Genomic DNA, 25,152 nt, shown 5'->3' with positions numbered 1-25,152 from the left:
TCGTTGCATATTTGTAACACCGAATCATCCCCATTTATTATCCACATACTGTTGTTCAAAAAACAAGAAGGAAAGAAAAGAGACCAACATTCTACGTCACAAAAAATAGCCGATGCAGTCGAGTTGCAGGAAGAGAGATTCAGAAAGAAAGCGAGAAAACTCAGTGCAACAAACAAAATGACGAATAACTTAAAGATAACATGAACTTACTACTTTCATCCGATATGAGAATTGAATTTATTCATTCTCCTTTGATTAAACACGAAGCGTGAAGCAATGCAATGCAACTGAGAATATTTACATACGGAAAAAAAATAAACGATATAAATACGATACGTGAACAAAAAGTGAAAAAAAAAAACAAAACAACAATTGTAAACAACAACAAAAACTGAAGAGAGTATTCGCATTTTTCTAGCATTTTTACACGACATTTTCTATTTAGTAATTATTTTTATATGATATCAGTAGGGTGGATGAATAGTAGAGCAAGACGCTGAAACGAATGAAAAAAGGAAAGAGATAAGAGACAGAGGTGAATAAACAAACAAATTAACAAGTCATGAAAACATATTTATTACGATTTGATTTGATATTTAACTAATTATGGCCTATAATAATTAATCCACATGTTTTTTTTTCATTTATAATTTCTCTTTAACCTCTTCTTTACTTGTATTTTTTCTATTCGTTTGTTACAATTGTCGCAACTAATTTTGAAAATGTATTAAATAATAATCAAACAACAATTTACTTTCCAAACAACAACAAAAACCGATCGATCGTTTTATTTATCAATATTTTGAAGTATTTCAGCCACTTGTGTCCTGGTGTGTCACAACTTGTGACCGCAATGAAGATGGATAAGCATAAGAAAAGCCACTTTCAATGGATAAGTATTTGATTGACTTATTGTTCTGCGTCCAGATCAAAGAAGACTGGCGAATTGTTTATTGATTGTGCCACTATCACAATATATGCGTATATAATTGTTTTTGTCGAAATTACCACATTTCTGCCAGTGATTTTTTCCTACAAAAGAAACATTTTCTTCCAATATTTGTTTTCTCTCTACAAATCAAATTCGATGAAAAAATCTTCGAAGAAAGCACCTTTCAAAACGGGCTTCTTTTCTTTTAACATTGTCGTCAACAGCAGCTCATGTTCTTTTGCATCGCTGTGCATCAATTTAAATTGTTCATCGCGAAATGTATACGATTTGGCATGGAAATTAAGTTTGCCAGGTTTTTCGTGAATTCGATAAATTTTATAATCGTTTAGTATGCAGATGATCTTGCTGTTGCTGAGAAAGTAGAATAAGAGAGGAAAAGAACAGAAAAAAAACGGTCAAAAAGGAGCTAGAATGCTAGGCTTCGATGCACACGTTTCATCCTTTGCATCACCCACACACATGCAATATGCTCTGTTCAAAGTTCAACATGGAAATGAGTTGAACATGCGCATTTTGTGGATTCATCAAATTCGATGAGTGCGGCGCACGTGGGTGCTTCTATTTTACATTTAACATTCGTAATAGACTGCACACGCGGATAATTTAGGCATGTATATCAAGTCCTAGAGCTTTATTTAACTGCTTTCAGAGAGAAATATCACATTTATACGACTGAACACATGTACGAAACAGAAATTTTTTTTTTAGACAAACAAAAGCAATAGCACATAAATTGAAGTGGAAACTCAAGAGCTTCCCATGTGATCTACTGTCGAGCATAGAGAAGAAAGCAAAAAACAAAAACAAACAAGCGTCGAAACAAACAAAAAAGCCCATTCTTATTAGCTGCTCTTATAGATGGGATCCATTAAAAGAATGGCCACAATTCAATTGAATGGTTTCCATGCGATCAAAATCGCATAATTTGCCAAATTGTGGATGCATTGAAATGACCATTTTTTTTTGTGAATGACGAGTAATTGAGCATTTTTGGCCGTTCTTAGCATCAAGGCGCGTTGCGAGAAAATTCAAGATTGTTGGTCAATTCAAACTCTCTATCAATCTCTCACTCGCGTTGCTTGTTGACAGATTCGATGCAATTCATCATTGCCTTAAATTCTTGTAATTTCCTGATCATACTTTTGATTTGATTTAATTTGGAATTTGGATTTACTCTCTTCGGTCGTCATTATTTTCTTCTCTTTTTCGTTCGTTGGTGTTGTATGCGAAACAAAAATGCGTCACTCGAAACGAAGTTGCAATAACAAATTATGTTGTCATCTAATGATTCAGATGTCCATTTAAAATGTTGAGCCGTGACCCGAAACGATGAAAAAAAAATTCATGGTGCAAACTGTGGAGAAAGATAAATGAGCTCTCTGATGAGACGGATTAAATGAGTTGGATGAGCCATTGAGCCGATGTTAAATTGGTGGCCAAAAACAAGTCGCCTAAATGCAATGATCTCTGTGAATGCGGTTGCCACTTGATGGTGTCCGTAAAAGAGTCGTCGATCGATATTGTTTACGAAAAAGGCCAATATGAATGAGAATATGACGTAAATGCATTGCACTGCGCTCGTTGGCGCGCACACCAGGGAAAACAAGATTAAGATCATGGGCTCTCATTAAAGTCAGTTTATCAGGGCATTTACCAAGCTAGTAATGTCTTTTCGCACTTAAAAGATTTATTAGCTCTTTATGGATTGTTATGAGAGTGCGGGTGTGCGCGCGCGCGTATTGCGTTCGCCATATGCGAATATGTGTATCGGATGCCTTGGGTTTGATGTCGAACAACAGCAAACACAACAAAAAAAAAAACAACAACAACACGAGAGCGATGGTCGTTCACATTTAATATAACAATCAGCATAGAAGATGTGATGCCTTGAACTTGTGAATCTGTCAAATCACGGCAATTTTGTGTCGTTGGCGGTGTTGCTTTTTTGTTGCTTTCTCTTTTTGCACGCTGTGTACTGTACGTTGTGTACTGTGTGCGCGAATAAAAATAAGTCAAGAAACGGCTTGCAATCATCGGTTAGTAAATAGAATCTTGATTTAGTCGCATCATGCGACAACGACGACGACGACGACGACAATGATGATGAGGCTACGGGAAGAAGTGAGCGAGCAACAACAAAAAATAATAATAATAATAATAACAACAGCAACAATCACAACAGAAAAAAAAACTTAGAAATCGGGCTAAACATCAAAAGCAATAAATCATTGAATTGAATCATTATATGCAATCATTGTGAGTCTAAAGTCATGCTCCTCCGTTCATCTGTACGTAGCTGTGTATGATTTGTGTATGTGCGTTTTTTCGCCATTCTTGTTGCGCTCTCTTTTTTGTTTGCTCTGCTCCAGTCGTTAAAAATCACAATTATTTATTTATTTTTTTCGGTCGCCTTAATTTTCTGAAACTGTGACTTCTCTCTTTCTGGCCGGGCGCGTGAGTGCGCTCATACGCTCATCTCGCGTTGACGAGTGCCGATCATACATGTTCGCACAACATTTTAGAGAGCCCATCATAGAGTAGCTATTGTACGTTGCCGTTGTTGATAACGCTATTGCGTTTTTGTACACGAATACTTGTTATTGAGGTACGGTCAAGGACAGAATAATAGCGCGAAAGAAAGGGAAAGTGATATCATCGAGGCTCGGTGAGCCCACCGTGAGCAACAACAACAACATATATTCAAATCAATTCGTGTGAAAATGAACTGTGAGCGAGAGCAAGAGAGCGAGATTGAGTGAGAACAAGTACGTAGAAAGGAAAAACAAAAATGATAGTTTAGACGTAAACGGTTTGCACTCGCACTCTTGCTCATCCAAAAGCTCAATTCGATTTATGTGGCGCGAGCGCACGAATGAAGCAGCAACAAAATACAAGTCCAGCCATTAGAGCCATTAAAACCGATACATCTATCTCTCTAATACACAGAGAGCCTGCGCTCTCTATGTATCGGCCACTATGGCGACCGGCTACTGCCAGTAGCACGCAAATATGTGCGACTAAACCAAGGTTAAATGCAATTTCGTCATTAGCTAAACATTGAACCATGAATGAGACTGATTATTTATCGAGTCGAATACATTTTTATAGCGCATTGGTTCATCATCATCTTCGTCAGCGCGCGATTTTGTTGTTGTTGTCCTTTTTTTTCTGTTGCAGTGTAGTTTTTTCTTTCTTCGTTTCTATTCTCTGGTTGTATGTAGTGTGTGTGAGAGGATGATGTGCGCGCCCGCACACTTGCTTCACTTCGCTTAAAATAAACAATTTTTCCATTGCAAATACATTTTAGTGCAGATTGGCGTGCGCCCAATTGACATAGATGTATGTTGATCCGGATGGAAATATCTAGTGTGTGACACTTTTTCGGAATTGCCGTTTCAACTTCATGATCAATCTGGATTCGGTCAGAGAGACGAAAAACTATCGTGTACTTTCTTTTTTGTTCCTAGCTATCCCCCTTGAGATAATTGTCGCGCGAGAGCGCACAATTGTTTTGTTAGACATTATCAATTCAAAATTGAGGTTCGCGGGAAATGTGGCATATGCGAGCAATGAAGTGCTTAATGGATGTGTCATGGTTTTCATTTGAAAATCAAATAATCGCCTGGTCACACACCCAAATCGGCACTGACCGAGCAAAAAACTAAACAGTTGAGAAAAAGTAGTTCACAACGATGCACACAAAGGTCATTTTAGAAGGCGAATAAAAGGAACTAAAAAGATTCCGCTGTTGCTATTCACTCATTTTTACTCACAAATCACTCTCTGAGATCTGCGGCACTTGGTGTGAACCGAACGAGGAAAAAAAAGGTCCCATTGGCGCGGTATTGGTTGTTTGCATTGCGGGTGCGCGACCGTCCCGAAAAATGCAGAAAGTGTTCATTCGCATGCTCTGTTTTTTTTTCTGCCCCCCATCCTGTATCATTCGCCGTTTTTACATGTTTGCCGCTAAGCAACACATTTTTGCATTTTGTATTCCGTATAAAATTCAATCGGACATATTATATTCAATGGAAAAGATCACTCGGCGGCTCTTTCTTTCACACTCTTCTGTGAACAAAACGGCAAGCGGCCAATCGATCGTTTCAATCGGGCACACACACACACACATTGCCGAAAAAGACGAGCGGGGGCATAAAAGAACTTTCATAAATATTAATAACGAAATTCATCGGAAGGAATTTCAGCTCAATCGAATCAAAGCGAACAGCATCGGTAACAGTAGCAAGAGCAGAAAAAAACAGCACACAGAGAGTTAAAACTTTGATATTATTCAACGCTACTTTTTAGCATTTGTTCGTTTCGGTTGTGGCTTTTTATTTCTCTCTCTCTCAATGATCAACTCGTGTATCGTATAGATGACGCCTGGTCAAATGCAATGCAGCGCGTTACAATGACATTCATGAATGTTGATGCTGAATAATATTTCGGTAGCAACAAGCGCGGTTGAGAAGCGCGAAGAGAATGAAAAAAAAAAAATCGCGCGCACGTCCTACGAAATAAGCGTTCTCATTAAAATGGTAAAATACCCAACAATTCCCATAAAATTGAGACCAATTCCGAAAATCGCTCTTCGGAATTTCGCGTTTGTATGTGTTTGTATCGACAAATATTTCGCGATCAATCGAAGCGCGTTCATGCGACCGAACCAGAAAAAAAGTATAGTATGAAACGATCGGCGCTCTCAACGAATCGAAAACAAGTGATTTTGAATTTGGTGCCGAATGGAATGCCGCAATCGTAACTGCAACATTTTCGGTTGATCGCTCTCTCTCTCTCTCTCTCTCTCTCTCTCTCTCTCAAATGCGGCCACGACATTAACACATTAATTCACCCACAAGAATTGCATTCACGCGAAAGTCGATCGCTCGTCCACTCAAACCGCGTGCCCCTGTACAATGTACATACAAATTATCATCGGGTCCATAACTCATCATCCTTATTGCATATATGCATAACCGTGGGAAAATAGAGCGAAAACGAGCTGTGCATTTGAACACGATATTTCCGTGCATAATAACAACTAAATTCACTTCTGACCTCAATCGAGAGAGAATTTCGCGCGCGCATTCAGAGCGTAATCATCTCAAATAAAAGCGAAAAGTGATCGAGAGTAAGTGAGAAGGAAGCAAGCAAAAAAAAATTGAGCCTGCGAATTATGAACGAACACATATATCTCGTACAATTTATGTTTCTTTTCCTGCAATTAATGAACACACAGCGAGAGAGAATGACGAGTGGGAGAAAGAAGAGCGTGGCAGTGGCAAATAATCCTTTCAATGAAAATTTAATTGTGTTTATATAATGCAATACACACCAAATGTCCACTATGCATTTATTAACTAATTGGAAACAGGATGTGTGACACCCTGGACATTTGCTGATGTTGACGATCCCATGCCAATGTGGCATATCGGAACGAGCAAGAGAATTTCAGCTTGTGCGATGCGAGAGCGAGAGGAGAAGCAAAGTGAATCGGCTCATTTAAGTTGCCTTCATTTCATTTTGCCCCCCTTTTGTGTCCATTGATCATCATCGGTCGCGTAATGGAATATGGGCTTTGAATAACGCGCAAAATTGGCACTTGTAAATTTTACTTATCACATATCTCACACATTGCATGCGAATCACACACTTGGACGTGCGCACGCACTTGGCTGCTCGTGCTCGGCCCTCTCGGTCCATCGTTCGCGAGCATTCCAACATTCAGATCAAATCAATGAGTGATGAATGCAGTCTTTTCATACGTTTTCACTCACTTGACTACTTGTTCTTCTCCATGCTTCATTGCACGTACTGCGAACCCATTACACACATACTCCATAATAAATAATTGGCACATTGCTTCTGATGCCCCGCTGTTGGTGTGATTTTTTTTCCTTTCTTTCTTTTCTTTCCTTCACACTGAACCCATGACCAGTGACCACAAATAGAATGCCATGAATTCATATTTACAAACATTAAATTGAATTAAAATCAAACACACTCGGAATAAATCGACACGATTAACATCACGCGAAAAGAGAGTATCGATTGTGCGTGAATAATTTGCCTTAAATGAAACCACTTAAATGTGGTGCACAAGGGGAGATAGAGAGAGTGAGAGAGACAGAGAAATGTGAAGAAGAAGAAGACGACGACGACAAAAAAAATGCATGCGCTCATCATTCATTTGATTATATTTTAATATGTATCCTCATTTTATGTTATTCTTGTCGGTCACATACAAATTTCACAGCGATTTTTAAACGCTGATCACTCTCTCTCTCTCTCTCACACACACACACACACACACACACACAACAATGCAATAGTGTAGGCTGTCAATACACATAAAACCGTTCCTTTCTCATTTGCCGTAAATCATCATCGTGTCATCGCACAGTGCAATTCATTGAAAAAGAGCATTCGCATATTCGAAACGAGAACGGGAAAAATATTGACCAAATTCAAACTAATTTCACATGAGATTCGTTAATGAGGCAAAGGCAAGCCGCTCGCACTTTCTCATACATCTATATTTATATGTATTCCTTTGCCTTTCTTGCTCGTTGTTGTTGTTGTTGTGTTGCTGCTACCGCCGCCACCGCCGCCGTCATCACCGGCCCCTCGTTGTGTGTTTGTGTTACTCATACCCGCCGCATTCTAACGAAACGCATACTCGTTCAATTGATTGTTCTATTTTTGGTGAGCGCCAACTATTTTGTTACTATTTTATTGTCTGAGTGTCGGTCATTGGCGACATGTACATGATGACTGTTATCTCTTGTGCTCTCGCACTCTTAGGCATTTGCTCTTTTGATTTGTTTTATTGATCTTTTGATGAAATCAACGTAATTCTCGCGCCAGACACATTGTCGGTCTTTTCTAAGTGACTGTGACACAGAATAACGCCGCAGCCAGACCAATTGAACGCCAGTCTAGAATAAGAGACAAAAATAATAACAATAAATTAATGTCATTAACTTTTCAATCGATCAATTATTATGATTGAAAAAATAATCATTTTATTTCGGAATTTCAAACCGACCGTGCTGCACTATCAGGTACATTGACTATTGGAATTTGATTTTCGCGCCATACAAGCACCAAATTGATATGAATTTGATCGTAATCACGTTTATGGAATTTTCGACATGAATTCGACATACTCTTTGAACGATACACCCTGAACGCAGATCAAAATCCGAAAAACGCATGCAAAAAACGATTAAAATGAAGAAAAAAAATTACGAAAAAAAACAAGAAACAAACTTCTTTTCATTTTCAAATGAAATTGCGTGCGAACCAACTTCATTCGGTTGTCACTTGGTCTACACTACACACACACAAATACGTGTCCGTTGGTTGCTTGCTTTAAAACAGCATATATACGTTCATACACACAACACACAACACACAACGACGAATATGATCGAAAAATTTCAAACCAACAGTTGCAATAATAACAATAATAACAAAACATGGTATTAGGCGGGAAAATGCAAAGCGTTCCACTTATTTGACACATTCAAAGGACTAAAGAAACGTAACGAAAACACAAAGCACTGTTTTTTCCTCTTCTTATTCCATCTTTGGCAAACATTTGGAAATTTGAAGATAAATTCATAGAATAAAACAGAGAAAATTTTAGCTTAGAAATTGTACGGTGAAATAGTTGGATTAAAGCAGGTTGTTAAAAGGTAGAAGTATGTTTTTTTCGGATGAGTTTTTTTCAACGTGTGTGTATGTGTTGTTTTTTACTTTGGTTGTAATTTTGATGTTATTTGAAAAGATTGGCTAAGACACCAAAATGTGTGTTTTCAATGGATTATTCTGTTCATTCTAATCGAATGAACATTTTTATCAATCTTTTTCCAATCAAAAAAAAAAATTCTATGTAATTTTCAAACATTTCTGCTTTCTTGGTTATGTTCAGTGAATTAAATGCATGTACTTTTTGGATGATTTTCCAGAGCCAGGGAGTTAAATCGATAGGAGATGTAATAATTTACATCAATACTTCTTAGACCGGATTATATTGGCCACATTGAAATCAAGCAATCACTCAACGGAACAAGATTCTTCGCGGTTAGTTGACACGCAAAGAGCCAAGAGAAAAGAACAACATCGGGACGGAGTATCGTGAGCATACATCAACGCATTGAGACTGAACGAGAGATAGAGTGAAAGCAACACAAGAAGAAATTACATCACTAAAATGGCCACAACACAAGTGAATCGTCGTCGTACAGCTTTGGCTGAAATTCCAGTTCGCATGAGCCAATTGCGTGTGTCAACGGATGAGGTGCCGGTGCTTCTGAATCGAACCGTCATCGACAGTCCATTGGACAATATTCCGCTTGGCTATTTAACACCATCACCATCACAAGATGAGTGTAAGTTTTGCTTTGGATTTCCATTATTTATTTCATTGAGTTTTCTCGCCATTATTCATCAATTTCCACAAAAAATCTTCTTCAATCCACAAAAAATGTGGCGACACGAAAAATTCGACTCGATTTTGGTGTTTTAAAGGAATATTTCGTCTCTGAATTCAACCGTATTTCTTCTTTCGATTTAACCATGTTTTTTCTCTCGTTCTCTTTCTCTCTCTCTCTCTCTCTCTCTCTCTCTCTCTCTCTCCCTCTCTCTCTCTCTCTCTTTCGTTCCATATTCAGTGATAATTCGCCAAAGAGGTCGTCGTCGTTCGATCAATTGGTCACCGGATAAAATTCCATCGTCAACAGCTGCACTACTCTCAATACTGCGAACACCAACGAAATCCACATCAACGATGACTCTACGTAGTTCGCCACGCAAGCGATTACATTTGGATAGTGTTGCATCATCGAGTGTGATGCTATCACCTCATTCGATAGGTCAATCGCCGACACGAAAAATACGTACACCACAAACTGTCGCCACACCGCTATCTGCCTATACACCACAAATGAAACGGTTGCGTTTCACCGAATCACCAATTGCTCAACAAAATCAAACGACGCCGTTGTCAAAAATCCTTAAGGGTTTATCCCAATCACAATTGATCAATGTGATTCAAGAGCTAGTGAACAATGAGCCGGCTATTGAAACAAAGGTTCGTAACAATCTACCAATCCCGGACATTAGGCCAATGGAAGAGCAATTGATTCAATTGAAGAAAAACATCTTTAAAAGTTTGCCAACATCACGATTGATGAAGAATACCGATTCGGTGGGCCATTCACGGGCCGCCACACATTTGGCCACATTCAAGAAAACCGTTGTCGATCAATCGAATCAATTGAACGAATCGGAAAATTGGGACGCACTGTTGGACTACACCTTAATGGCATGGCCCGTCGTACGCGCCACACCAGTTTGGGACAATAAGACACACAATTCGGTTCGGCGTAGTTGCTTTAAAATTTTGTCATGGCATTGCTTGTGTGCACTGAAAACGGCCGGTAATGCATTGGGCGAACAAAGACTGAAAGACCTTTTCAATCAAATGGCTGCGATGAAGGCGGATTGTGATGACATCAGCGCATGCGAACCTCATTTGGACAACATACTCGACAGCATCGCCATTTGATCGGAACATGAACATTGGAGAACATAACTGCGGCGACAGACTCACCAAATGTGCATTCTTCGCAAAAGGCCATAAAACAAGTCAACTAATTTGTAGTATGTCCCGTACAAAACAACGTAAATTCGTCAGTTAGTTTCCTTTTTTTATTAAGTTAAATTCATATTTCTTTTCTATATTTTTTTCCCCCTCTCTATCGCAATTCTATCTATTTTTTCCGTTCTCATTGATTTTATTTTGGCATGAATTCAGTAAAATATCTGTGTTGTCACATCGAAAAGTTGAAAGAAACAAATGATTATTATTGTTAGACAATATTTACTAAAAAAAAAAAATTTGAATGCCATATTTTTTAGATAGAAATTTATGTAATCTCATATCACTTTTAGCACAATCTATCAGTTTGTTTCCGAAATTTGGTTTCGACCGATTTTTTTTTAGTCGTTTCTCCCCTTCCCGTTTGTGCACCACACAAAATTTGCCAGCTTATTCCACATTTATATTTGTACAACGTCACTATTTCTACTCCTCTCAACCCTCCATGTGTGTCGATAGAAAAACTGAATTTTGCATTCGAATGAAAAAAAATCAGCACTGCGAATAGGCCATAAAATCAATACATCTTAGCACCAAATATTCCATTGTAGTTTCATCATATTAATAAATAAAATATAAAAACATTTATACATTTTTTGAAATAAAGAAATATACAAAGCAGTTTTTCCGTTGGTTTCAATTTCGATTTCGATTTCCATAAAAATTCTTTATTTTGCATTTGGTCAAAAAAGTGTTGGTTTTTTTTTTCAAATGTATACTTTGAAATATATTTGCATTGACTAACTCGACGAGAGACAACCTTAAAATGCTAAACAAAAACGTCTAAATAAACAAAATAAAAGAGCCGACGACGGAGTCACTTTTAAAGTCCAGGCATCACGTACGCGATATTATCCAGTATATTAACTAGAGTATCTTTTAGATGGCCAGGTTCATCCACCTCCGGTATGATTGTTGTAAGACACATTAACGGGCCGAGTGAGCATAGTAAGCTGTCCAACAGCACCGATAGACTGCCGGAAACGGTTATTTGACCCTGTGAAAAAGAGAAAAAAGAGGAAAATTGGTAGTTAAATGTCCGAATGAGTTTGAAAATGAAGGTGAATGTGTTTTAGACACCAAAAACAATGACATCCGTATCTGCTCACCTCATGTTCTTTGAGCCGTTGGCCGATGATTGCTAAATTATCGCCTAATAGTTTGAGATGTGCGGCTACTTCGGTCGGCCCGATGCCAGTGACTTTGTACGCTCCCGGCAATATTGCGCTTAAATTATTACTGTTATTCAGCACCGATTTCTGTTTCGATAGATCTTCATCCCTTGAGCTATTCGATGCGGTGGACCTTCGATCGCTTTTGGTTTTTTTCGATGGTGATGGTGATGGAATCACATCTGGTTTTGTGTCTTTTGTACGTTTTGGCTTGCGGCCCGGTTTCTTTTGACCCGGTTTATTCAAATATTTTGTGGTTAATTTGTCGCCGGTTTTCAATGCTTTTTTATTTTTGACGGTAACACGTTTAGCACGGCGTCGCCATATATTTTTCTCATTATTCGGTACAATGGCCCACATCTTGCTCAAACGCCGTGATGCTTGTGAGAAATCCATGTTTGGATTTGATTTTTGCAATTCTTGCCGTGCCTCTTTCGCCCACAGCATATACGCGGTAAATCGTGGTTTGCCTTTGTCTTTTCGTTGCGGTCGACTCAGTACAATTTCACCGTCTTTGAAAATCTTCTTTTTCGATGATTTCTCAGACATATACGCACTCTTTCGCATTGTCGTATCGATTGCTAGTTCAAAATCCTCATCAGAATCGACATCATTGTTATTATCTACATTCATTGCATCATCGTCATCGTCATCGTCCACATCGTCATCGTCGTCCGCTGAATATTTACTCGATGACAACAGCATGTCGATCTGTTTGTCGATGGCCACTTCGGGTTTCTCATGTTTGTTCGGTGTTCGCAGCAAATTATTTGTGGTGTGTGAACTGTTGGTTGCTTTTACAACTGGCTGGAAATACGCTTTGATCGATGATTTTGAATGGGCGCCAGAGTTGGTGGCCGACCGTTGTGATGCGATTTTTGTGGATGGACTTTTGTGTGCGGTGCGTTTCAGCACTTTGGCTGTGTCAATGTCATCGGGTGACTGAAAATCCAGCAATTTTGATGATTTCTTTCGTACGCGTCCACTTCTTGAAACTCCGGTTACCTCCAAATTATCTGCCGAACGAATGTGATAATAATCATTTGGTTGCGTTGATTTTTTTTTTAATACTCTCAATCACCTTTGCGGTTTATCGCAAATACAGTTCACAATTTCAATGGATTTTCTTACCTTTTCCACTCACTGGTGAACTTTCCATGGTGTTGATTCGATGTGTGCGGCTGAAATTCAAATTAAAATTTGTGATGGAAATGTTTTGCGCCCGCTAAAAAGTAAACAAACTTTTTTGTACATCAATTTTCTGCGGAATGTCAAAAATTGAAGACATCATTTGGAATCGTACGCATTGCGAGCACCCTCTTGCGGCTCTCCATCGAAGCGATCATTCTTCGCCCTCAGTGCTGCTGCTGCTGCTGTCGTAGAGCACATTGTGTTATGGGATTGCGTTTACGCATTCACATCATTCGAACGGCACGTAAACAACCGAAATGAAATGCGTAATTTTGGGCTGATGCCAGTAAATTGGTACAAAATTACGATTTCGAATGGATTTTTATTTTGTCTAGGTAAATCTAGCACAATTTCGCACAAATTTCCCCATCAATTCAGCAATTAATAATTCAAATGATGAAATACGGTATTTGTGAGTGTGTTACGCGCGGCGAATTGGTCTGTATTCACATTACACATTCCGACTATTTTCTTAGCCTTACCACTGACGCGCGGGTTTTTCGCTACTGCCTGAACGACATATATAACATCAAACTTGATTAATGCCGCCATGACATTTTAGTGGACGACCGAAAAAAAAAATATACACACCGATACCCAGCACATAGTAGTACCGAAACGAAACGAGAGAAGAAAAAAAAGAACGAAAAAAAACTCAAAGTGGAAAGAAAGGAATAAAATGTGTTGGAAAAAGTGTTTTTAATTCTGTTCGTTCGTTTTATTTCTACCGTCAAAAGTGTATCAAAATTTTTCGTTTGCAGTAGTTTACCCATCATTCGGATAGCATTTCCGAAACAACATTTTGATAGTAGGTTATACATTTTGGGCTAGAGAAAAATTCGTTCGTTGTTTTGCTTGTTGTTTGCATACAAAATCTCGGTCGGGGCCCCGAGTGAGTGAGTGAATGAATGCAAATCCATCATACGCTTACGACTCGAGTGTCCATCGACGATATTTAGCTCAGACAGAATAACAAGCAAAAACATTCGGATCCAGAATAAGACGTAAATAAATGTGGAAAATCTAACAAATTCTAGAATTGGCCGAATCGGAAAAATCAAATCGAGAAAATTGCATTGAGTGTCACACGACGACGATCGTGTCAACCAGTTTCATTCGGAAAAAAGTGCTTTCGACGAGTAAATTGGCCGACATTACGAGTTTTGTTGACTCTTCAATTGACTCGATCTGATATCCGTACCAATGTAATCCGTGCCGCGCGCATTGTGCAAGTGCTCAATTCAACACGCGAATTGCCATTTAAATCATACGAAACGCCTCGATTTCGTTTACTTAAGTTTTCTGTCAGTTCATTTAGTTTCTCTTTGAACAAAAACAAAGTGTAAATTTCTCACTGTGAAGAATTAGTTGGCACCTTCCAGTGTGATTCATGTGTGTTTTTGACAGCAAATTCAGTATCTGTCAATTGGATTGTTTGTTTAATTGAACTTACAAGTATTTAACATGTTTCATACAACTAATTGTCATTTTTTTCTATTCTCTTTTTCTCTTCCACACTTCGCTCTCGGTTTAGGACACCTTATTTTTTTTGCGATACACATTTTGACATTGCAACCCAATCTATCGTGTGATCAATGAACATTTTCGGCGGAAATTTATTGGCATCCGAGCTAATTTCACAAAATCGAATGATTACGATTGCATTCACCACGTATTACAAATTGCCTGGACACAAACAGCTCGTAACGAGACAAATCACAACGATTCCAACCGACAAGCGGAAAAAAATCCATCGAACAAGTGGTCGACGAAAGGGTTTTGTCGGCAACTGTAATCACATTGCATTCACACGCACCGAAATCGGGCGGCGCATTGATTCGGTGGTGAAGCGAAATTATTAACACACATACACAGAGAGAGAGAGAGAAAACAAGAGGGAGCGAGGGAGCGAGAGAGCGAGAGGGAGAGAGTAAACCGAGAAGAAGAAAGGAACACAGTAGCAACAACATCAAGTCATCGAAACATATCTTTGCTCTCATACTTTCACACGCACACACACAACCAACAAACATACACTTTACATAGCCGGTCAACGCAAAACCAAATCAAACCGAATCACCCATCATTTCGAACCAAACTTTATTCCGAACCAGAGACACATCGTGGCAGAGAAAATTGGTGATCTAACAAATGTAAGTGAATTTATGATTTAATTTAAGGAAAAACGAAAAAAAAAACCGAACATCCATTTTCATTATGACCAAACACGAGAGACAAACAAATATCTAGTGAATACCGCATATTCGCCGGTAGGCAAATCGATCCGAACAAATGACATGCAACAACACACCATGCTCATACCGTGAGCACGTTACACTGCACAAATTCGATATGACAGAATTTACCGTTTTGATAGAACGACCATTTGATTTGCAAAGTGTGATTGCACGACCACTCACTGCGATACTGCTCCAAATGAAGCACGTGTTAATTACAAAATAACACTTTATTTTTAAAAATAGCCATAAATAACGAGAGAAAAAAAAATCGCAAAATTCATAGAAAAGTCGAAAAAAATTCAAAGTAACAACGGTTTCGCCGGTGAAACGTTCTAGTTTTTAAGTAGTTTTTAAGCTTAATCAAACAAAATTAAAGTTCAAACGGAAATTGTGTTTCTTTCGGCACGTTTGTTCAATCGTTCGATCTCAATCATCCTTAAAATAATCAAAAAGTTCACAATCAACGATAAAACCAAAAGAAAAACATAGTCAACGAATTTTCCGGGCAAATCAATAGGCAATTCAGAGACATTTCACACACATTTTTGATATGTTTTATAATATTGGTCAAACATTTGTGCCATGCTACGTGCAAACACCCATGGTAATATGTTATTTTTTTCTGCAACTGTATAGAAAATTTGTTGAGGTGCTCGTTCATTTTTATTTTCTGATTCAAGGAAAACCGGGGAATTTTTTATGTTTTGATTCAACATTTTTGAAAAGTTTCATTCAAAGCCATTGTTTTTTTTCTCTCTTCCCTTTATCGAATTTTCAATAGATTCAACGATTTATATTTTTTCAAGTTGAGCGATTGATTTACTTCTTTTTTTTCTCTCCGTAAGTGAGATGTGATTTTTGGTTAAGTCTCTCTACGCATTAGAGCGTTCACAAGAATAAGATTACTGTTCCTTTTCCATTTATCAACTCAATTTAAGATGAGCCAAAAAAATTTCAACGTCAATGACAACAACCTGTGTGGTTTTTTTCGGTTTCATTTGCAGTATTACAACCAGATGCCATCTGCAATTGGTGGCAGTGTTCCAGTTGGTGTTGGTAACAATGCTAGTGGGACAATTGGTGGCACAGGCAGCAGCGGTGGTACAACGCATTCAACATCGGCAAATGCATCTGGACAAATACCGAACAATGAAGAATGTGGAATTCGTGATGTATGGCGACACAATTTAGAAGAGGAATTTCGTACAATTCGTCAAATCGTACAAAAATACAATTATGTGGCAATGGACACCGAGTTTCCGGGTGTGGTGGCTCGTCCAATCGGTGAATTTCGATCGGCCGCCGATTATCAGTATCAATTGTTAAAATGTAATGTCGATTTGTTGCGCATCATTCAGTTGGGCCTTACATTTATGGATGACGAAGCGAAAACACCCAGCGGCTACTCAACATGGCAGTTCAACTTCAAATTCAATATACAGTGAGTGTAACATGGTTTCAGCTTCACTTTTTCTCATTCAAATTTTAATGCGATCTCAAGTTGAATTTAATCCGGCAAAACGTAAGCCAATATTAATTTGTTACTTTTCTCATTCTACCCGCCTACAGAGAGGATATGTACGCTCAAGATTCAATCGATTTGCTGCGAAATTCGGGCATTCAATTCAATAAACATGAAGAGGAGGGTATCGATCCAATGGATTTTGCCGAATTGCTAATGACATCGGGCATTGTGCTGATGGACAATATTAAGTGGTTGAGCTTTCATTCCGGCTACGATTTTGGCTACCTACTTAAATTATTAACCGACCAAAATTTGCCGGCCGAAGAGGGGGAATTTTTTGAACTGTTGCGATTGTACTTTCCAACCATTTACGATGTAAAGTATTTGATGAAATCGTGTAAAAATCTCAAAGGTGGCTTACAAGAAGTGGCCGATCAGCTGGAGCTACGACGCGTGGGACCGCAACATCAGGCCGGTTCCGATTCACATCTAACCGGAATGGCATTCTTCAAAATGAGAGAGGTATATGATTGCGTTGAATTTCGTTTAGCTATAAAGAATTCGGAGAAGAAATTATTTTGGCGATGTTGTGATGACTACACAAGTGTGAAAATTGAGAATGGCAGCGGCAGCGACACGATCACCGACAATGGCAATGGCAATGGCATCAACGGCAAACTGATTTCCATCAGAGACGATAATGACAGTGATGACACTGAATCGAAACTGGATATCAATCACAATGCAATTGCAGCCGATGAAGCAAATGACAAAGTCATGTTATTCAATTGAACCGAACTGAATCAACAAAATCAATTCTCCATCAAATTCACACATCGAATCGTGAACACAATATCTTAAATTATTGTACACTTTTTTTCTAATTGATTTATACCAATTTTGGCACATTTTTTGTGTGTGTGTGCAAATGATCCATTTCCAAAAAGCATTTTCCAAAAGCAAAATTACAATTTCTTTGTATGATCCAAATGTCATTGCAAGCAATCAAATTGCTTTGCATCTTTTTTTATCTTGCATTTTTTTACACTTCGGTTGTTGATGGTTGATAGTGTTCTTTCTTCAAATCGATGAAATGCGTAGAAAGAACAAAAGAATAGAACGAAAAACAATTGTATGAAGCCATGCCGATAAATTCAGCAAATGTCACACGATTACACACACCAATCGCCCAACGCTAAAATAAAAACCGTAGATTTATCAATATCATTGTAGCCAGTAGTTCATTTTATTTCACATTCAAAATCGAATCCACCCATTAATCTCATAATATCTCTCTTCTCTTTCCCGTTTCTTTTTATTTTCTTGGCGCCGTATGCAGATGTTCTTTGAGGATAACATTGATAATGCAAAATACTGCGGCCATTTGTATGGCCTAGGCAACACATTTATAATAAATGGAAATAACTACCACGATAACGGCGATACAAACTCTTCATGATGCGATTTACAATCGATAACTCCGTCGCCGCCGTAATAACCGTCAAAGATCAATAAAAAAAATATAGCCTGTGTTACCATCAGCACCGGAGGTGTTCTCCCCACAATTTGGAATGAAGAAAAATAAATCCCAATCAGAACCAGATACGCAAAACAAAAACAATGAATGAAAAAAATGGTATCGTGGAGAAAAAAGCAGAGAAAAAAAAATTATTTAAGAAAAACATGAAATGAAATTGACGGGGCAATTTCGTGCCACACACACACACATAGCAACATCTCAATCATATGATTCTATCGCAGCAACAATTTTCTGTTTTTTTGTTTGTTCCTTTGTAATTCTTTCGTTTAAAAAACAAATTCATTCGGTGTAACCATCCATTTGTCCCGCATTCACCCGAATTTTCCTCTTTAATTAGCACTTTTTAATTTTCGCTTCGTTTTTTTATAGAAAAAGAAAAGAAACAAAAATGTCTGACTGTATTTTTTAAATTAATAATATTTGTGTGTGTATTTCACGTTCATTGCTTCACAATAATAATTTTTTAAATAAACATGAGAAGAAGATGAAGATGATGAAGAAAAAAAAAGAAGAAAACAATGAAAAAAATGCAAACAAATCAACAAACTCATGTGTTTGATTTTTTTCAGGCGTTGATGATGGTGATTTGCGGCGGCGTGCAAAGGAAATTTGCCGCCCGAAGCAAAGAACATCTAAACTGAGTTTACTGCGAACAACATCTCTTTTACGCTAACAGCAATTCGTCCACGAACGAGTCAGTGTGACGGTTGGTGTGAGCGAGACAGGATTTGACAGCAAACAATTTGTTTGTATCAGTTTAAAAGTTCTTTCCGCCCCAAAATCAAAATGCCGCCCCAACATCAAAATTTGAAGAGCAAAAAAAGGTCATCACTCTTAAAAATCAATTCTGTCTAGTGCAAACTCCAAAAGTGGTATTACTTTTACTTGAGTAATACTCCTCTAAAAAATAATACTATTGTTCGGAAAAAGTAATACTAGGTAATATTTGGATTATTTTTTGGATTATTGGATATATGAGAGATTCGTCGCTCAGGCTGTAATCAGTCTATTGCGAGGCGCCCGCTGTGAATACTATTTTTGTGCCCGTACTTTTTCTATATTTGTCAAGAGAGGGCTCTCAGGTCGCATGTGGTCCGATATACGAAGACCTCCATCACTTCCATTTTTGGCCCGTCTCTGTATTCCATCAGATTTTTCTGTTTACTCAAGTTATTCACTTCTAAAGAGCCAATCCAAACTACGCATCTCATTTTTGTAATTGAGTTTTCGATGAAGAGACATGCTCTGACACTGATATACCGATGTATTCACCAATATCAGGCAACAACCTTTAGCGGTAATTGCAATCAATCTAGGGGGTAGACACAACATTTAAAACTTGAATCTTTTTAGATCTTTTCAAATCTGTAGGAATCTCAAATCTCGAGCAAATTCAAATACTTTTGAATCTCTATGAATCCTTATGAATCTTCTCAAATCAAAATGGCTGACTTGTCAAAAAAGTCAAACAAATCAGTAAGATTTTTACAAATCTCTTCAAATCCCTTCAAATCTCAATGAATCTTCACGAATCTGAACACCTCTACACAAAATCAATTAAGTATTTTGAAAAACGATCGTATCTCAGATCTTGTGTCTATCCCCTAGCAATCAATACATGTATCGAAGACAACAACCTAGCGTTAGGCGCTCCATCTTACGTGCAATACCTGTACTCATCTTCTGTATATATTGCACGGGATCCCACGGCTTAAAGTGCCTCCCGGAGCACTCCACAGGCCTCCACGCCGGTCTTACTCCATCAATTCATAACCCCATTGATAAAACCAATGATATTTTGAAGAGAAAAGATTTTCGACCACTATGCGATTCAAACCCGTGTCCCCACGCTTACAACGCTAGCACGCTAACCAATACGCTATAGCTGGGTAATATTTACATTACCAAACCCAGCTAGGTAATATTTACATTAGTATTACTTAAAGTAATACTAATACACAGTATTACTTATGAGTTGTTTGCCCCTCGGGCCCAATCGTTCCGACCAAAATTGGCCTGTGGTACGGTTTGTACCCTCAAACATATTTGCTCTGGGTTTATTATTATTATTTATTGACACCGCCAAATGCTGGCTGTTTAGAAAGTTAGTTTACATTGTTTTACATAAGTTAAGTAAGTTCGGTAATAACGTTCTTTCGCTTATATAACGTAGTTGTTTGTATGTATAGTTAACAGTAGTCATATTTTAGTTAGAATTTAGTTTGAATCATATAGGTAAAGAAATAGGGTTGTAAATGTGTCGAAAAATAATCGAGTAGATGAATAGTAAATAAATAAATAAATAAATAAATAAATAAATAATGTGAAAAATGAGAGAGTAAAAAGCAATCAATAAGGTAAATTGAAAAATACTGTGAGTGACTAGGATCATTTAGGCTTTCTTTAAAATCGTTAAATTCATAAAGTTTAAGTTTGATTTTTAAGTTTGAGTTTGATTTTATCACATATTTCTTGTATATTCACTGCTGTGTATATTTGCTAAGTGTGATTTCGACTGCCTCTTTGGTTTATGGTTTATGGTTTGTGGGAATTTGATTCCATATTTTGGTTTGTGCTCCTCAGTATCACAGTCCTTTTGTCATCGTTATGGTCCATCCGGTGGCGTTGTCTCAAACTACAAGAACAAACAATTTCCTTAAGCTTTTTGAAATGAATGAGATAAAAAATGACAACCTGGGTTTGTGCTTTCTTTGTGTTTGAACCGATCAAAAGAGAGCACTAAGAAAACTTCACCTTAGCCTTCCATCACCAATTCCATCACTCTTTACTTTCGTCCACGAACTAAATGCATCATCTGGCAGGCTGATGAGTTTTCTCTTGAAGTCATGATGTGGCAAAGTAGGGTCAATGCGAAGAGATGCGAGATTGAATACATGGCAGGCGACGTTAAATGGCTGGAGATATGAGTAATCGTGACTATACGTTCGTAGTTTGACAAATTCTGGATTCCTAAGACACCTGGTCCCTGGGTTTAGTTTCATTTTGTTCCTCAAATTTGGTGCTTGTGTCTTTCCACTAATCAGACCATGAATAAATAAAACAGACGCATTCACTCTCCTCCTGATGAAAGTTTGCATTCCAGCTTCCTCGCACCTCTCAGTGTATGGTCTCAAGACGTAGTTGTTTTCCTCTCTGTGTTGGTGATCGCCATTGTAAAAGATCAGCATTTGCTTTTGCGTACTTCAACGGCTTTGCGATACTCGAAGGTGTTCGGCGACCATATTGTTGATGCAAATTCCAGGACGGATCTGACGAGTGAACTGTACAATATTTGTATGGTGTCTTGGTCAAAGTGATGGGACTGTCGCTTGACAAATAGCCATGCCATTTTGGCTTTGTTGGTCATGTAGACAATGTGTGAGGTGAAGGTTAACTTGGTATCCATTAGAACACCTAGGTCTTTGATTTCGGTGACATTATCAATGACTTTGTCATTCATGGTGTATTTATACTCCTTTTTCGAGCCACGTTTGAAAATCATCATCTTGCATTTCATTATGTTGACGAGAAGGCCATTTTTTTCACACCAAGACATGAAGTTGTCAATGGCTTTTTGTAGTCTGCTTGCATCCTCATCAGTTTTAATTATGGCTGCAATCTTCTTATCATCAGCAAAATTCAGGTAGAAGATGTTCGATAAATCATTATCAATATTGCTATCCGAATCGTTGAAGAATATAAGGAAAAGCAATGGACCCAAAATTGTACCCTGACCGACGCCTGATGTGACTTTGAACGTGCTTGATTTAGCTGACTTGACTCGAACATATTGAGATCTATTTTTTAAGTACGATATAAACCAATTCAAGATTCTGTTTGATACTGGAAAAGTTGCCAATTTCTCAATCAGTAGCGATGGATTAACTGAATCAAATGCCTTTGCTATATCGGCATAAAAGACATTGAGCTGGGCACCACTCTCGAATGCGTCGTGTGCCAGCGTTGTAAGCTCCATCAAATTTGATTCAATGTTTCTATTTGATAGAAAACCGTGAGTTTTCGATTTATGTGGCGAGATAATCATTTTTAGCTGGCAGTAAACAACGCGTTCAGAAACTTTTGCCAAATTTGGTAGAACGTTTACTCCTCGGTAATTAGAAGCATCAGACTTCTATCCACATTTGTAAATGGGAGTAATTTGCCCCAATTTAAACTGTTCAGGGTAGCATCCATCAGGAAAGGATCGCGAAAAAATCATGGCCAAAGGGTGACATAAAACTTCAGCGCATTGCCGGAGAAAAATTGAAGGAACGCCATCATGCCCACTTCCTTTGTTGAGATCCATTGAACTAAGGACCGAATATACATGTTCACCTGAGATTTGTATTTTAAAGCAGTTTTGGTCACATCTGCCTGCGATAAAAGTTCGCAAATCTGTGTCTTCATCATGTTGAGTGTAGACATGCTGGAAGAATTGTGAAAACACATTCGCTTTTTCCAAATCATTTGTTGCTATCTGCCCATTGTAGTTGATTATGCTGGGAAGAGAGTTCGAGGTTCGCTTATCATTAACGAATTTCCAGAAAGATTTTGGGTCTGATTTTAGGCTCGAAGCTTTTTCACGAATGAAATCATTATGCCGTTGTTTACGATATTGTTCAAAATCATCCTTGGCTACACAAAAGGGTTGTTCATTCGCATTTTCGGGGTCAATTTTTCGTTGTTTACACAGCTTTTTATATTCGGAATTTCTTACGTTTTTAAGTCTGGATAGCTCCCTGTTGTGCCAAATTGGCTTGTTTGTAGAACGAATGGTAGCTCTTGGAACAAATTGTTCAAATGTGTTGTAGATAGCAGAATAAAGAATTGATGTCATCTCGTTCACATTCGTTATATCAGTCAATGCGTTTACCAGGTTCAAATTTGAGAGATGCTCCATAATTAATTCAAAATTTGCTTTCCGGAAGCAAAACATAGAATTCGATTCGCCAGCTGGAAGCACTTTAGGTGAGCATTCCACCGTGCACATCATTGATACATGACCATTATCAGATTTCTCAATCGGAAGTATTAAAAAGTCAGCTTTGCTAACCACGGTCAGTTCAGGCGTATTAGTATAGATCAAGTCAAGAACTTTGTTAAATTTATTTTGAAAATTGCACATTTGAGACAGATTCAGATTCATCATTGATGATGTTACTTCTCTCGCTATGATCGCTTTCATACACTGTGAATTGCCAATTGTTGGAATGAAGTCAAAACCATCGTCATTCATTGTCCAAGATGCGGCTGATCCCAGGTTGAAGTCGCCCATAATTAAAAGCGTGTCGTTGACGCTAGCGTCCTTTTGAAGTTGTTCAATGGCATTGAGATGATTTTTACCCGACGAGAAATTTGCGGAATATCGCATTGCGACTATTCTACGTATAGTCGCAATACGAAAAAGTCCGTCGAACGCAGCCAACTTCACGTTGGTTGTACGAAGTTTCAAGTCGAAATATCACACTCGATTCAGTTACAACTTCACATTTATCGCAGCGCGAATAGTCGCAGGGTATTCAGCGATAACATTTTGCGGCAACTTTTATTGTGGATACCTATTCGCATTGCGAGTTTCCGCACTCAAAAACGGATATGCGACGGATAGTCGACGTACACCTATTTCACCGCAAATTTCTCGTCGGGTTATATGTGTCAATAGTTGCATGGGGCTGAATGTAAAGACAGTATATGTAGATGAAATCAGATAATCAGTTTGAGCAATGTTTTTCAACTTCAGCGTAGAATTGAGCTTCCATCAACAGAAAACGGGGAATTTCAGCCATCGCGCAAATATTCGGCAAATTCGGTTTATTTTGAAACGAAAAACGAGATGAGGTGGATTGACATGCGTGGTTTTATCAAAAAAATTTATGGTTATATTTTGACAGCTTTTAATCGCTACCCACAATAAAATTCACTGTAAACTTAGTAGTCACAATAACTTAACAGTGAAGAGTCACAGACGCAGTGAGCACACGAATGGGAATAACGCATACATTCATAACATACACACAGTAGGCTGTTGAGCGTGCGTGTATGTATCAAGGGGGAAACTACTACTACCGCGTAATTCATATTAAAACAATCTAGTACAACACAAGTGAGCACCACTCCACAAGCGGCAATGGAAGCACTATTGAGCCTCCCCAAGCTAGAGAAACACATCGAAGCTGAGGCCAAGAACACCGCATACAGTCTACGAAGGTGCATTACTGATGCACAGTACATAAATGCAAAACACACGAACATAATAAAATCCCTTTATGATCAAAATCGCACTATAGCAGGTGCGTGTGATTATATCAAAACAGTGTATATGTTCGACAGAAATTATAATGTCATCATACCACAAAAAACCGACTGGACAAATAAATTGTGTAAAATCAATTACTATGCGCACGTCTACTTCACAGATGGCTCTGTGAAAAAGGATGGTAGCGGTTATGGCGCTTTATACATGCGCGACCACACAATCATCCATGGACAGTGTGGAAAGTATGCCAAAATAACACAAACAGAAATAGCCGCAATACATGCCATTAGGAACAAGCTCAAGGGGCCAATCCAGATTTATAATGACAGCATTGGTGCTTTGAACGCATTGAAAAGTGCTACAATAAATAGTGAATTGACCCTTGAGTGTGTGCAACTTCTAGAGCAACTCTCATGCTCAAACGAGGTCACCCTTATCTGGCTGCCAGCACATAGCGGTATATACGGTAATGAAAAGGCCGACAAGATTGCAAAATACGCAGCGACGGAACAATCATTTGGTCCCGAACCCCTTATAGCAATCGAGCAGCCGCTGATCAAAACAATGAACGACACGCGGTTATGTGATCAAATCTCTCTTATGGAGAGGCACAAGTGGATGCGAGCACACCAAATGCTTCATACAAACTGTCTCAGGCCGTGTATCCGA

General features: G+C 38.3%; 3 protein-coding genes across 6 annotated transcripts; 2 read left to right on the top strand and 1 right to left on the bottom strand.

The window, feature by feature from the left end:
* Positions 1 to 8,292: 8,292 nt before the first annotated feature.
* On the top strand, positions 8,293 to 11,240 carry LOC129574622 (uncharacterized). 2 transcript variants are annotated; one of them, XM_055456865.1, is made up of 3 exons: positions 8,293 to 8,652; positions 8,926 to 9,348; positions 9,631 to 11,240. In XM_055456865.1, exons 2-3 carry the CDS (start codon positions 9,171 to 9,173, stop codon positions 10,524 to 10,526), a joined length of 1,074 nt encoding a protein of 357 aa, XP_055312840.1. In that variant the 5' UTR covers positions 8,293 to 8,652; positions 8,926 to 9,170; the 3' UTR covers positions 10,527 to 11,240. The 2 variants fall into 2 exon arrangements, with proteins under 2 accessions (XP_055312840.1, XP_055312841.1); XM_055456866.1 differs by having other exon boundaries at positions 8,367 to 8,658.
* Position 11,241: 1 nt separating this feature from the next.
* On the bottom strand, positions 11,242 to 13,364 carry LOC129574620 (HMG box-containing protein 4). Its single transcript, XM_055456860.1, has 3 exons — positions 12,923 to 13,364; positions 11,729 to 12,807; positions 11,242 to 11,616 (listed from the first exon to the last, which is right to left on the bottom strand). The coding sequence occupies exons 1-3, from the start codon at positions 12,948 to 12,950 to the stop codon at positions 11,443 to 11,445; spliced, it is 1,281 nt and encodes a 426-aa protein (XP_055312835.1). The 5' UTR covers positions 12,951 to 13,364; the 3' UTR covers positions 11,242 to 11,442.
* A 183-nt stretch (positions 13,365 to 13,547) lies between these two features.
* Positions 13,548 to 18,773, top strand: LOC129574621 (CCR4-NOT transcription complex subunit 7). Of its 3 annotated transcripts, none has more exons than XM_055456862.1 (4): positions 13,548 to 13,790; positions 14,517 to 15,135; positions 16,227 to 16,663; positions 16,792 to 17,914. In XM_055456862.1, the coding sequence occupies exons 3-4, from the start codon at positions 16,239 to 16,241 to the stop codon at positions 17,477 to 17,479; spliced, it is 1,113 nt and encodes a 370-aa protein (XP_055312837.1). In that variant the 5' UTR covers positions 13,548 to 13,790; positions 14,517 to 15,135; positions 16,227 to 16,238; the 3' UTR covers positions 17,480 to 17,914. The 3 variants fall into 3 exon arrangements, with proteins under 3 accessions (XP_055312837.1, XP_055312836.1, XP_055312838.1); XM_055456863.1 differs by lacking the exons at positions 13,548 to 13,790; positions 14,517 to 15,135 and adding exons at positions 15,345 to 15,826; positions 18,027 to 18,773 and having other exon boundaries at positions 16,792 to 17,209; XM_055456861.1 differs by lacking the exons at positions 13,548 to 13,790; positions 14,517 to 15,135 and adding an exon at positions 15,290 to 15,826 and having other exon boundaries at positions 16,792 to 18,773.
* The last annotated feature ends 6,379 nt before the right edge of the window (positions 18,774 to 25,152 follow it).

The sequence above is a fragment of the Sitodiplosis mosellana genome, unplaced genomic scaffold (genome assembly GCF_009176505.1).
Source record: "Sitodiplosis mosellana isolate CC-2019 unplaced genomic scaffold, AAFC_SMos_1.0 Smas_scaffold_6165, whole genome shotgun sequence".
NCBI lineage: Eukaryota > Metazoa > Arthropoda > Insecta > Diptera > Cecidomyiidae > Sitodiplosis > Sitodiplosis mosellana.
This window is presented reverse-complemented; position numbering and strand designations above follow the sequence as displayed.

Coding starts and splice junctions, on each gene's coding strand:
- LOC129574622 (XM_055456865.1), top strand. CDS start 9,171: ATGGCCACAACACAAGTGAATCGTCGTCGTACAGCTTTGGCTGAAATT. Junction 9,349..9,630: donor ATCACCATCACAAGATGAGT/GTAAGTTTTGCT, acceptor TTCCATATTCAG/TGATAATTCGCCAAAGAGGT.
- LOC129574620 (XM_055456860.1), bottom strand. CDS start 12,950: ATGGAAAGTTCACCAGTGAGTGGAAAAG. Junction 12,808..12,922: donor TTCACCAGTGAGTGGAAAAG/GTAAGAAAATCC, acceptor TTCGTTCGGCAG/ATAATTTGGAGGTAACCGGA. Junction 11,617..11,728: donor AACGGCTCAAAGAACATGAG/GTGAGCAGATAC, acceptor TCTTTTTCACAG/GGTCAAATAACCGTTTCCGG.
- LOC129574621 (XM_055456861.1), top strand. CDS start 15,773: ATGTTTTATAATATTGGTCAAACATTTGTGCCATGCTACGTGCAAACA. Junction 15,827..16,226: donor GCTACGTGCAAACACCCATG/GTAATATGTTAT, acceptor TTTCATTTGCAG/TATTACAACCAGATGCCATC. Junction 16,664..16,791: donor AACTTCAAATTCAATATACA/GTGAGTGTAACA, acceptor ACCCGCCTACAG/AGAGGATATGTACGCTCAAG.